This window comes from Nicotiana sylvestris, chromosome 5 (genome assembly GCF_000393655.2).
Source record: "Nicotiana sylvestris chromosome 5, ASM39365v2, whole genome shotgun sequence".
Taxonomy (NCBI): domain Eukaryota; kingdom Viridiplantae; phylum Streptophyta; class Magnoliopsida; order Solanales; family Solanaceae; genus Nicotiana; species Nicotiana sylvestris.
This window is the reverse complement of record NC_091061.1, coordinates 31,071,392-31,084,663: the sequence shown is the minus strand read 5'-3', so window position 1 is coordinate 31,084,663 and position 13,272 is coordinate 31,071,392. Positions and strand designations below refer to the sequence as shown.

The window sequence follows — 13,272 nt, the reverse complement described above, 5'->3', positions numbered from 1 at the left end:
ACTTAAAAAAAAACTAACACAATACCTATCACCAATGAATAAATGAGATGGATATTTTTATCTTTCCACCAAAATCTAAACCTAGTTCTCATTTTTCCCTTTTTGCCTTACACGTTCCCCCCCCCCCCACCCCGAAGAAAAGTTCGAGGCATCTGAATATTTTACAATTTTTTTGTTTTCTATCATTCTCTCTTCTTAATTTTTAGATAGTCTCTATAGAAATTAAGATTTGGATTCTTTAGATTTAGTGTGAATATTTTGGATTCATTATAATTTCTGCCAAGATTTTTGGAGTAAAAAGGACATGAAACAAACCCAGCAAAAAGCATTGGCATATGCTCGTCAATGGTGACACCAGCCGCAACCCGCAAGCATAAAACTGGTCAATCAATTAAAGACAAAACACAATCTCTTTTCTTAAAAGTATTTATGCATTTGAGCTAAATAATTTTCTCTCCTCCATTTTCCAGCACCTCTTTTCCTTGAAAATTATCTTTGAGAAAGAAAAAAACGAAGAGATAACAGAGAGGGGCCGCATTTGACGAGGGAGAGAAGAAAAAAGAAGAGGAGAAGTGGGTTTAGTTTTTTGTAAAACGACAATAATGGCCCTCTTATTAATGTATGGTTTATTTGCTGGTGAGGGCATTTAAGTCAAAGTAAATATGTATACAATGTACAACCATGTAAGTAGGTTAGCAGATATATATTGATCCACTCTCGCGAACTGATGCTTTAGTTTGGAAAATGCTTGAACTATCATTAAGTGATCCTATCCCACAAATTTCTTTCTTAAAAAAAACTAAAAAGGTACTTTTAGCACCGTTACACAAGTTGTTGTTGTTGTTGATGCTTTACAAAATAAGAAGTCATTGATTACTTTTTTTTTTTTTCCAATCTACCTTTATGTTCCACTTATTAGTGAAGTGTTAATTAAGTGAGATATTTTTGGAGAGATAAAGAGTAATATAGGCAAATACTCTTATGATTAGGACTATTAAATATTTTTTTAAACAAAATATTAAAAAAAAAAAAAACTTAAAAGAATAGACCGAATGAAATACTTTATTTCTCTGCCATTTCCTTTTTTAAGCCAAAAAATAACATTTTCTTTTTCATCCATGCAATTCAAGTACTCTAGCTAGACAGTTAAGAGTGATTAGTGGAACTATAATATTATTAGACAGCACTACCTTATCTCTTAGAAGGAGAATATGTTAACATTTCCCCCAGTGGAACTCAGTGTGATCCATACATGTGTCCTCCATCTAAATAAACAATCAACGGAACAAAATAATTGGCTCAGTAACAGCTATAAATTAAATTATTATATTAATTATTGTCAAGCTGGCCATGCACGAGAGGTGAGCTAGTAACTAAGAGATGACTTGCTAAGTAAAAGTTGAAATATTATAGTATATGAATTAATGGGAGGTTTTTAAGCACATGAAGCCAATCACTGATGAGATGCTTCTTAAGAGATTCAATTTGATCTCTATCTTAACTTCTTTTTTAACTTATTAATATGTCAGAGAAGCATTGGAGCAACATTAAAGTTATTTTCGTGTGATCTATAGGTTATAAATTCGAATCATGGAATCAGTCACTTATACTTGCTTCAGGGTAAGCTGCCTACATCACTCATCTGGGGTGGGCCCTTTCCTAAACTTTGTGTGAATGCGAAATGATTCGTACACCGAACTGCCTTATTTTACTTATATTAATATGTCAAGTATAATGTATACATAAGTATTTTAATTCTTAAACTTCGTATACAAGTCAAATACAATAAGTAAAAAATAATCTCTCTCCTTTTCTCCACGTTTCTCTCATCATCTAAGTTTTGACACCCTCTTATAATTCTTCTCCCACTCATTTTTCTTTCTCCCAAATGATTGGAAGGTGGCCACTTTCAGTTAGTATATCATTCTAATTCAGTAAATATATTTAATAATTAATGGTGTCTGTCTCTTCTTTGACTTCTAAAAACCTTCATTTCACTATTTTGGTATATATGTATTCATAACCCTCCACTCTCCGTCCTCATCGCTTTCTCTAGTATTTCTCTATTCTCTTTCTTCTCTCTTTTGTTCTTTCACTCTCCCCCCCCCCCCCCACCCTTTTAATCTTCCATTTCTTTTGGGGGGGACTGGGGAGTTGTTGTTGTTTGTTAATTTCATGTTTTTAACATATTGGTGGTGGATGAAGATAGATGGAGACTCCTCAAGAAGAAGTGGTAGGGGTCTCTAAGGACCTCTCCCACATTGTTAAGGGCAAGCGCACTAAACGTCTTAGGCCTCAATCTCCCATCCCTTTCACCATCGCCGTGCATTCATCAACTGATGATGATGGCGGAGATGACATCATCAATAACAATAACAACAATAATATTAGTCAGCCGTCTGCCACTTCAACTGAAAACTTTCCTAATGACGATGTCCCCACCGAGGAAGAAGAAGAAACGGCCAAGTGTCTGATCCTCTTGTCCCAAGGCGGTCATCCTTCTTCTCGTCAGAGATTTATAGAGTCGCCACCTAGCAAATTGTTCGATCTTTTCAATGATGACATGGGGTTGTACCCAAGCAAATTCAACAGCAAAAGATACGTCGAGACGACTAATATTGGAAATGGTGCCAAGGCAGGGACATATGTGTACGAATGCAAGACATGTAATCGTACATTCCCATCATTCCAAGCCTTAGGTGGACACAGAGCAAGTCATAAAAAACCAAAACCACTAACCATTGAACCAAGAAAAACATTCTTCTATTTTTCAGACCAAGATGAACCCTCACCAACAAATTACAAGCATAACAACAACATCAACAAATTGTCACCATTATCTCCTCTTTCAACCCAATTCAGCAATTTTAATATGGAAAGTCCAAATAACAAATCTTCACCTAGAATCCACACATGTTCATATTGTGGTGCAGAATTTAACTCAGGACAAGCTTTAGGTGGTCACATGAGACGACATAGAGGGGGTGCTAATACATCTTTGTGTTTAAGTCCATTAAATACTAAAGCATTTTCCTTTGAAGACTCTCCAAATAATTTGAAGAAACCAAGAAATATTGGGTTGTCATTAGATCTTAATCTTCCAGCTCCAGAAGATCAAAATCATCAATCAAGAAATTTTCAGTATCCACCAAACTATCCTATTGCTATAGAGCAACAACAAGATCAGAAACAAACACAAAAGCAACAGCAACAGCAACAACAGGAACAAACAGCTCTTGTTTTGTCCACCACCCGACAACTGATTGATTGTCATTATTGACTATGGTTCAATTCCTTTTTTTTTTCCTTCTCTCTCAACCCAAATTAAATTAATTTATACACGAACATTCACGATTAACGATGGACATTGTTAAAAGGTCAATGCGAGTCACCACCACTCTTTCATCTCCTATTGTTAAAACTTAAAAATTCTTTAAATATTTATTCCACAATTTCATACATTGCTAAGTGGAGTTGTACTAGTGAAGTTATATTGTCTGATAGCTTAGCTTTATTTATTGCATCTTAACAAAAATTGAAAATATTTATGAATTTAAGTTTTATACACAAGTGTAAAGATTGTTTATATCGGCGTAGTTTGACTAGAAGTACTTTTTTCTTACAAATGAACAGTTTTTCAGCTAATAACCGAACAACTATAAACATGTAAGACTTTAATTAATACTATGTGATAAAATGGTTTAATATATTATTTGCACGTTTTACCATTATAAGTTGTGCTACAGTGCTTCTCCCACTTTCTTCCTCAAACCATCGTGTATCTGCAACTCACTGGTTCGATTAATTCAAATTCATAATTGACATGCTCACTGAAGGGATAAAGCGTTAGCCAAAAGGTTCTCTATTCTTACGACTGGTCTTGCTAAAGGTGAAAGTAAATCTAAGACCCTAGTTTAGGGTAATGTATCTCTATTCTCAACCATCTCACTACACCCATCGGTGTGGTAGTACCGCTACGGGTACTACTGTTACTGCTGCCTTTTACTAGGCATCTCGCACGTTGAATTGCAATGCAATAATGACTTGGTCAATGACAATCCATATGGTGACCCTAACTTGTTTGTAATCAAGACGTAATTGTTGTTCTTGTTATTTTTTAAGGATCTCTATCCCATTTTTCATCTTTGTTTGTAACTCTTATTTTCATTCATTAACGGAAATGAACCATTGAAATAAAACAGCAAACGAAAAGAAAACGACAGAAAAAGAGGAGCATTAACAACTTAGGTGAACTGGAAATTTGCAGTTTTATATAGCAAAAAGAATCAATTACAACAAAATTAAACAATGTTTAAGCCTCAAGCTTTTACTTTCAAATGTAAGTATTACTTTAGTCATGACATATAAGATAGAATAATATAAATTAACATCATAAATCTTCACGTAATAATAGAACTCCTTTCACCATCCTGCTTGGGGAGCTGGAGCTGGACTTGGAACAGGTGAAAGAGAACTTTCAAACATCCCTATAACAACAACAACAAAATATGACTAAGTATAAGGATTTGATTATTTAAATGTGTGATGAAGCAAAGAACAACAGGAATTGGCACTGACCACACAAAAGAAGGTTTTGAGGTGGTTGTCTCTCCTTAGCAGGGTTAGGATTATCGTCGAAAACTCTAATAAAAAGTTCTTGTCCTAAGTACCAATTCTTTAAGTGCTGTGATCTCAAGTTCCACATTCCAGGATTGTCAAGAAAAACATATACTGCTGTCCATCTTCCAGGGTAAACTTGGACAGTGGAACGAACAACAGGATTGAAGATGTTGTACGTTTCACGAGCTGCTGGTGTCCAATCTCCATTCCCAAATCTGGAAAAAAGAAAAGGTCATTACAAGCTCAAGTAATCAATCGTTAATACAGTCAAACCTCTCTATAACAGCCTCGCTTGTTCCAATATTTTCTTGGCCGCTATAGTAAAATGCTCTTATACAGGACATATGTTATAACATAAGATAAAAATTCGTTCCAAGAAAAACTTGGCTTTTATAGTGAATGATTGTTATATAAGGATGCTGTTATAGAGAGGTCTGACTGTATGTCTATTTCGTTCTGGCTAGCAAAGCCGGGATATTCTATGTTAATTTAAATTCTATAAAGGTGGAGATTGGATAAGGCTTACCCTACAACATAGAATCCGAAACCATCCAAATGCCAAGAATCCATAACATCAAGATCATTTTTGAAGACGATTTCTAGCCACCCTTTGTGGATTCCAGACACAACAGAAACTCCATAAGCTGCAGCGTCATTCACTGAGTGAGTGGGAAATCGATCTAATTGGTAGACACCAGATCCATTCACAAAGTAATCAGCAAGTTTTAATGGTGTCTCTGGTGTGAGATAGGATACGTTGTTGACTACATATCGCGGCCAACCATTAATTTCACCCTTTGAACCATGAAGGATAAAGGTTTGGGTCAATGTCACATTTGATACATTGAATGTTCCTTGTGGATTAGGCCTTGCAGCTCCAGTTGTCAGGTTCCACCTATAGTACGCATTAACAAGAACGACTACGCCTCAGTTTCATTTTAATTGGGGTCGGTTATAACGTTCAAAGAAATGCTTACGTGATAGATTTGGCTTGATTGACAGAAAATTCGATATCAAATGGATCAGGGCCGGAAGGGAGAGGACCACTAACTGTTGTTAAAGAATTGGCATAGTGCAGGATCCCTATTCCTTCAAGAGATTTGCTACCACTAGATTCATTACTTTTGTACATTTTAGGATTTGCTACCATGAAATAATCAGCTTCATTTTGATCAGCAGTAACGAGAACAGAATACGATTGGCCAACGTGCACATCGAGAGAGTCAAGTGTTATCTGATTAGTGTAAGACCCTTCTGTCTCAACCAAGACCATCTTGTGGTTTTGAATTCTGAAGTTAAAACTCATGACAGTTCCAACATTTGATATCCTGAATCTGTAAGTCATCCCTATATGCAAAACATGAAAGTAAAGGATCAAAGAAGGTGATGAGATTTCAGATTCTTGAATTCGAACAAGATAAACTTTTGTTCTGTTTTACCTTTTGATACGGTAAAAGACTCACGTCCCTTCGAAATTGAAAGCTCGTATGGTCCTTTACCGTTCATCAGGATTGCATCAGGGACATCGAAGAGCTGACTAGATTCCCTGTCTTGTACAGAGGACCTAAGAGACTGCTTATTGCAAGACGCACGAGCAAAGAAAACTTTAGTTCATTAACGTGAAGGAAAAATCAATTCCAATCTAGAGTGTTGAATACTATATAATTAAGTAATAAATATGCGATCTCTCTAACAGCTCTAAGCGTTTAGATGACATGATCATATAATTTAACATGGTATCAGAACATATATTCATGTGAGGGACATGTTAATGATATAATTAAATGAATAAAATGTACCCTCTTTGACGGTTAACTTTTTAGATGAGATAGTCACATAATTCAACATAGAGACTATAGTGTTGATTACCTTGTAATCAGTACTGAACCAGTCGCCAATCAGGAGATCAAACTCAGCTTCTGGTTTTGGGAATGGAACAGCTATGACGTTGCGATTATTGACTCGAATTGGTCCATATCCTCCAGCAACCTTCTGAAAGTTGATTGAAGGGAAGTAGGTGAAAGTTCCAATTTGGTCCTTAGCCTGAAACACATATGTCCAGTTTGTTCCAGGTTCAATCGCACAGTTTGTGCCTGAAACTCCATCTTGCCATGAATTTAGCCTCTGTTGGATGCCATTCCTTTAGAAGAAGAAAAAAATAAACATTTTACTAGTCCTCAGGTTAATGACTCATTTCTTTCTTATTGATACCAAATTATAACTGGCACTAAGAACATATACACATACCATGTTATAAGCAAGGATTCATCCATGTTATTGAAGACATTCACATTTACAATATCATTAGTCGTCGCATTGATCAATGGTCCTGGAAACATCCCATTGATAGTGATAACCTGTAGCACGCGTTAACTTTCTTCTGTCACTCCAACAAGTCAATAGTCGGATACAGAAAAAAAAATCATTAGATGGTCCTTTAAATTCTAAACACTGACAGTAGAAAGAATATTTATACTATCAGCGCAATTTAACCAGCTATACTGTACTATTACTCTATTTTCAGGTTATATAGCATACTTGATATGCAGAGTTACCTGTTATTGTAGGTCAACTTAAGTAAAGTTCTTTATAATATTACTCTATTTTTAGGTTACATAGCATACTTGATCTATAGAGTTACCTGTTATTGTAGGTCAACTTAAGTAAAGTTCTTTATAATATTACTCTATTTTTAGGTTATATATATAGCATACTTGATAGACAGAGTTACATGTCATTGTAGGTCAACTTAAGCAAAAGTTCTTAATAGTCGGTGCACGAAACATAAACTTTTATCCAATGTTGTTCGAACAAGTCAAAAATAGTATACAAGGACTAGTGTAACAAACATATATTGTGACAAGGGATCAAGAACACTTACAGACTGAGGAGATGACAAAGGATTGATAGTTGTATCAATGGAAACAATCCATTCATGATATATCTCAGTGCAAGTTACTCCACTAAGAAGCACAACAAGTAATATAACATAAACAAACAGTCCCTTAAGAAATGCCATCATATTGAAGGCACTAAAGAAACTATATATTCAGTTTTCTTTCTATGAATGTTATAGAAAGAGTGATTAATATTTTCCAGTGTATATAGCAAAGGGAATGATAGTGGTGAAGCTCTCTAAGAAAATGGACATGGATATTAGGCCAACTAGACAAGAGAATAAGCCAAAATCTGGAATAATGGAATGCCGGCAAAAACATGGAAAGAAGAAGTTGTACATTTGCCAGATTGCAAGGCCTAGTTAACTCCGTGGTTCCTAGAATAGAATGAAATATTCTAGCAAAATGGCCTTGACAAATTCAAGTCCTCCATATTATGAAAATTTAAATGTGATCTTTCATATATATTTTTAATTTGTAGCCTGCAATCGAGAAACTCCAGTAATTGAACATAGTTATACTATTCTCAATGTAGTGGCCAAAATTAACACGTGCCGACCACACCATTGATTAATTAGCTCGTTTAGGACTAACCTTCATAACATAAGCAGCGTACTTGGAACGAAGCAACGCTATAAGAGCCACTTCAGGACTAACTAGTAAATGAACGCCAGTTATCCACAAAGTTGTTGAACTAATATGGTATGATATTGTCCACTTTGAATAAACCTACACGGTTTTTTCCGCAAAGGTCATACACCATTAAGAATATCAAACCCCTTATAAGTAGATTTTTTTTCTTTAATGCTTTTCATGTGGATTTTGTTCACGCACACACAACAATCTACCCCTTAAAGTAAGTTCCACATGGCTCATCACCACTTATGAGCTAATTTGTAGATTAATTGTGTGCAGCCCACATGAATTCGAATATTTACAGTCACCGAAGTCCAGAGGAGAGGCTGTATATGCGTCTTTGAAGCTATGGGTCAGAGAGGTTGCACTTCAGATGCACTTAAGGCCAAATAGATTTGAAGTGCAACCAATGATTTCATGCACTTAAGGCCAAAAAATATGAAGTGAAAAAATTGCACTTCGGTGCACTCAAGGTCAAATAGGTATGAAGTGTAACCAATGGTTTCATGCACTTAATGTCAAAAAGTCTGAAGTGAAAAAATTGCACTTCAGATGCACTTAATGCCAAATAGGTTTAAAGTGTAAATTGCCTAGAAGCATAAATTTGTTCTTCGAATTTTAAAAATCCAATGATTTAGCACCTAAATCTACTCCCAATGAGCTCAAATTTGAAATATAACCTCCAAATATTTCATCAATTTGTTAAAACAACAATAAATCTAGCGAATTCATTTTGCAATTAAGAAAAAGAAGAAGAAGAAGAAACCCTAAGCAATAGTAAGAAATAAAGCGCCACAACAGCTCACCATTGCAAAAGATCGTAAACTACCTTAATAGAAGAAGAAAGTGAGTACAGATTAAATGGGGACAACCAAATAAGACGCCCTTTGCAATTTTTACTTCAAACTAAGAAAGGACAAATACTATGAGTATTTATTAGAGTATACTCGTAATAATAAGAATATATGTATATAGTGTATACGGGTAAAATCGAGCTCGTGGTGTATCCCGGCCTTCGACAAGATAAGCCAGGCTCTAGACATGATGACAAGGAGCCGACATCGAGGCGAAAGTCTCATCAAGTTGCAATTTGGGGGCATGACGCCTGCCCCCGAGAATATCGGGGTCAGAGTTCCGGATTTGTCTTGGCCTCGAACGGCTTAGGGGAACATTATCGGACAAGTAAACATAGCCAACGGAAGGCCGAAATATCCGTGACTAGACGAATATCATGGCAAGGATCTCAGCACGTATCGATAAGGAGCCGGGAATCAGTTAATCAGAAGATTTTTTACCTTTTATAGAGTTGTACCTAAGGTAAGACTCCCTACTATATAAAGGGGGTCTGATAATTCATGAAGTACATTGTAAAATGTGTTCCAAGGAAATATATTATTATTTTCTCTGTTATCTAGCTTTTTTCACATGTTCATCAGTGTTGATGATAGCGAGCCCAGATCGAGGGTGAATAATTTCACTAAGGCTAAAATTGTCTTATTCGTGTAGTTTGAATTCATTTTATCTCTACTTGTTCAATGTAATCCAATTTATAGCTTTGTATCAAATTAATTCGCTTATCTTTAAAACCACTTGCAAATTTAATTATTATCCGATTTTGAGGGTAAACAGTTTGGCACCCACCGTGAGGATAAAGATAATAGTGGTTATTTGATACGAACCTTTATATCACACCCTAATTTACACTTGTTCTTTGGAATATCTTTGATTTTAGGTTAAAATTTGAAATGTCAAACTCTCAAGCTGCCCCTCTAAACGTGGATGATGAATCCGGTCACAATGGCGAGAACAACAATGTAGCACCTGGTAACGAGGTGCCCCCTATCGACCATAACGGAGTCCTGTCGCGCCCCCTTTTTCTCGCAAAATCGGGTTTATGACATTTTAGTTGGGACAACTCTTTCCTTTTGGAAAAGGGGTTTGCATTTTTGAAGAGTCGCCACCTAACGATTTAAGGTGTGTTAGTACACCTATAGGGTTCATTTATAACTACGTTTGGTAACCAGATACAGGGTAAGGGCTTGAAATTATCCCAAGGAGAAGGTGTTAGGCACCCCTCAGGATCCACTAGTGTGGTTCCCGGTCAAATAGTTTTTTGTGAATTTGTACAATTAGCAAATAAACAAGTATGACTCAAATAGTAGGGGATTTAAGTTTCAATACACAGGTATTTAAAAAGCAACAACAACAACGACCCAGTATAATCCCACAGGTGGGTTCTGGGGTGGTATTTGAAAAGCAATTAATGAAAAGCAAGATTTAAAAAAAAAGAATTACAATCTAAGCATATTTGTGAATGTAAAAGGGGAGGGGTTTCATAGGTTTATTTATAATATGGATCACATCAATGCAATACCCGATATGAAACTCCTCAAAGAGGGGCTACACGGGTATTAACGCACCAGTCATCATATCTATATCTACCTTTTTCCCAGCCATGAAGGTAATTAAAGCGAGGGTTGGTCTCGACCCCTATTGCATGTTGTTACCCGTCCCTTTCTATCAATTCCGGAGGAATTTAGGACTCATATCCTATAAAAGGGAGTTCTAGGCAGACCCTCAATAAAGGCAAAATACTAAGGCGACATATAATAAACAAGTAGGACTTCAATTAAGGAGAGCATGGAAGATAAATGAAAGGCTCAGATATACCTCCACACACAGTACACATAAATAGCATGACTCATACACAATTAAGGTCTGAATTCAAATCCTAAGCATGGTATTTAAGTAATAATAGCAGAGTTAGATTTATTACATTACTCATAGAAGAAGTCCTAATCAAGCTTGCCTACTGATTTAACATGCTAACAGTTAAACAAAGACGGTTCTGGTTTTTATTTAAGCTTATTACCTAAGGCTTGCCTAGGCGTAAAATAATATGCAGCAGTTACCAGAATTATTGAAATAGTTTGGAAGCTATTCTACCTAAAGCATGCTATTCTAAATGTTGCAAAGACATGCAGAGATTGTGACCAATTTCAATTAAACAGGATAATCAAACATGAGACTGTTTTATGTCCTTTTTCATGCATAAGTAGTTTAACTAGGTGTGACTGAGCAAGTGTGAATGAGATCCTAAAACAAGGTATGCACATATGAAGATGCAGAATGATTTCAGGATTTACAGAATTCTTAAACCATGGTTTCTAAATGCCTAAAGAGTTACAACATGATTTTAAGATGTAAAGGAGCAACATTTTATATTATTGTTGTTATTTAGCCTAAAACGGGATTTCTAAGTGGTAAAGGGATGCCAAATGAGATGCTAAAACAGTAAACCTAAGAACATGGTATCTAATGCATGATATGCTTTGAATGGGTTGATCTTACGCATGGATTCTAATGCACATATAGGAAATGTAATCCTAAGACATGGTTTCTACCCATTGATGTTGATAGCATATATAAATACCCTCCCCTTTTCACTAGCCAGCCCCAATACTTATTTACAACAGATTATTATAGACTAATATTGAAATGAATTACATAAGTGGAAAAGAAAAAATAAAAAGTTACACTATAGAGAGCCTGAAAACAGGCCCGGATTTCCAACAGCTGATTAGGACTTCCTCTCTGAGTTATATAATAAATCTAACTCCAATACCTCAAATGCCAAGAATGTTTCATAGCCTTTCTCATAACCGGGTGTGTTAGAGTTCTCTAAGGACCTTAAGGGATCCCGGGCAGTGCTTAGTGGTCTAAGAGTATAGTGAGAGTGCTTGACATAGTTTTGAAGAGTTTAAGTAAGAAAATAGTTTTAAAAAGTGCCACGCCCCGAACCATGGTCTGGGCGTAACACGACACTCAGTGCCTGACTGCATGTGACCGAGCGAACCAACTGTATGGTTGGATCCACATATGGTATAATATAAGCTAGAGGTAAATATAAAATATGATAATCTACTAAAGAGTTTGACTAAAATATCATAGATGCGGAAAATACTGAAAGGTTTGTAAGTATAAAAAAGTAGCCGACAAGGCTAACACATGAAAGCCTGTTAATGTCTGACTGATTGGGTTATAGTCTACAAAGCCTCTAAAGAATACTGAAAATGCTAACTATTTACTGGGACAAGGTCCCCGGTATAACTTATTAACTGAAATACTATAATGACTAAAACAAAAGAGAGATAAGGCCTCGAAAGACTAGGGATCACTAATAGCTGATACGAGATGTCCTAGCAAGCATAATCGTCAACCTGAAAATCGTTACCTGCATTGCGAGATGCAGGCCCCGGGCTAAAAGGGACGTCAATACATTTGAATTGTACTGGTATGTAAAACAACTGAAGAAAAGAACTATAAATACTAAAACTAAAACTGGACTGCTAGCCAATAAACTGATAACTGAACAAGGAAGCAAGGATATGAATACTCCCTCTTTTGAATGATGAACAACCTATTTATCTGATAAATTATGACCTCGGGCCAAATATATATATTTGTGCACAAGCTACGGCCTCAGGCCCAAGTATACATATACATAACTACGACGTCAGGCCCAAAAATGCATAAAGCATAAACTACGGCCTCAGGCCCAAACATGCATAAAGCATAAACTACGGCCTCAGGCCCAAATACCGGTGTTCAACATTCAGGAATTTAGAATCAGGAACTGAGAAACATACTGTAATACATGATACTAAAATAATGAGCCATACCGAGTTACATGATACTGGAATAGTGAATAGGATTAGACTGAGATGAATATTCATAATAAGTTGATTTGTCATAATTGAAACTCATAGAATCTCGAATGATTATGAAACTATGCCATCTAGAGAATAGAAGTTCTACTACTATTCAGGGAACTAAGGCATAGTTACTTTCAGAGGAAACTGGTAATGATCATAATGAATAGGACGTAGGGAGAATAATAGACATTCCCAAACGTAAAGAGTTAGCCTTACATACCTTAACTTCCTTCCCTTGAGCGTAATACAACGTTTGTCAACCCTTTCAACTTTAATCTATAGCAATACAAGTCAAAGGGATTCCATATTAGCTGTGATGCTCATGTTTTGGTCACTTAAGCATTTCATTAAACACTTGGTAAAAATAAAGCTTCATAGTCCTTATTAATGGTGTCTCTACACCC

General features: G+C 35.9%; 2 protein-coding genes across 2 annotated transcripts; one reads left to right on the top strand and one right to left on the bottom strand.

Moving 5' to 3' along the window:
* The first annotated feature begins 2,101 nt into the window (after positions 1-2,101).
* Positions 2,102-3,305, top strand: LOC104212379 (zinc finger protein ZAT5-like). The gene has a single exon (XM_009761609.2). It carries the CDS (start codon positions 2,210-2,212, stop codon positions 3,278-3,280), a length of 1,071 nt encoding a protein of 356 aa, XP_009759911.1. The 5' UTR covers positions 2,102-2,209; the 3' UTR covers positions 3,281-3,305.
* A 1,026-nt stretch (positions 3,306-4,331) lies between these two features.
* Positions 4,332-6,925, bottom strand: LOC104212380 (monocopper oxidase-like protein SKU5). Its single transcript, XM_009761610.2, has 7 exons — positions 6,868-6,925; positions 6,490-6,760; positions 6,060-6,192; positions 5,598-5,967; positions 5,147-5,515; positions 4,579-4,835; positions 4,332-4,487 (listed from the first exon to the last, which is right to left on the bottom strand). Exons 1-7 carry the CDS (start codon positions 6,891-6,893, stop codon positions 4,423-4,425), a joined length of 1,491 nt encoding a protein of 496 aa, XP_009759912.2. The 5' UTR covers positions 6,894-6,925; the 3' UTR covers positions 4,332-4,422.
* Positions 6,926-13,272: the final 6,347 nt, after the last annotated feature.

Coding starts and splice junctions, on each gene's coding strand:
- LOC104212379 (XM_009761609.2), top strand. CDS start 2,210: ATGGAGACTCCTCAAGAAGAAGTGGTAGGGGTCTCTAAGGACCTCTCC.
- LOC104212380 (XM_009761610.2), bottom strand. CDS start 6,893: ATGGATGAATCCTTGCTTATAACATG. Junction 5,968..6,059: donor GTCTTTTACCGTATCAAAAG/GTAAAACAGAAC, acceptor TTTTGCATATAG/GGATGACTTACAGATTCAGG. Junction 4,836..5,146: donor TTCGGATTCTATGTTGTAGG/GTAAGCCTTATC, acceptor TCTTTTTTCCAG/ATTTGGGAATGGAGATTGGA.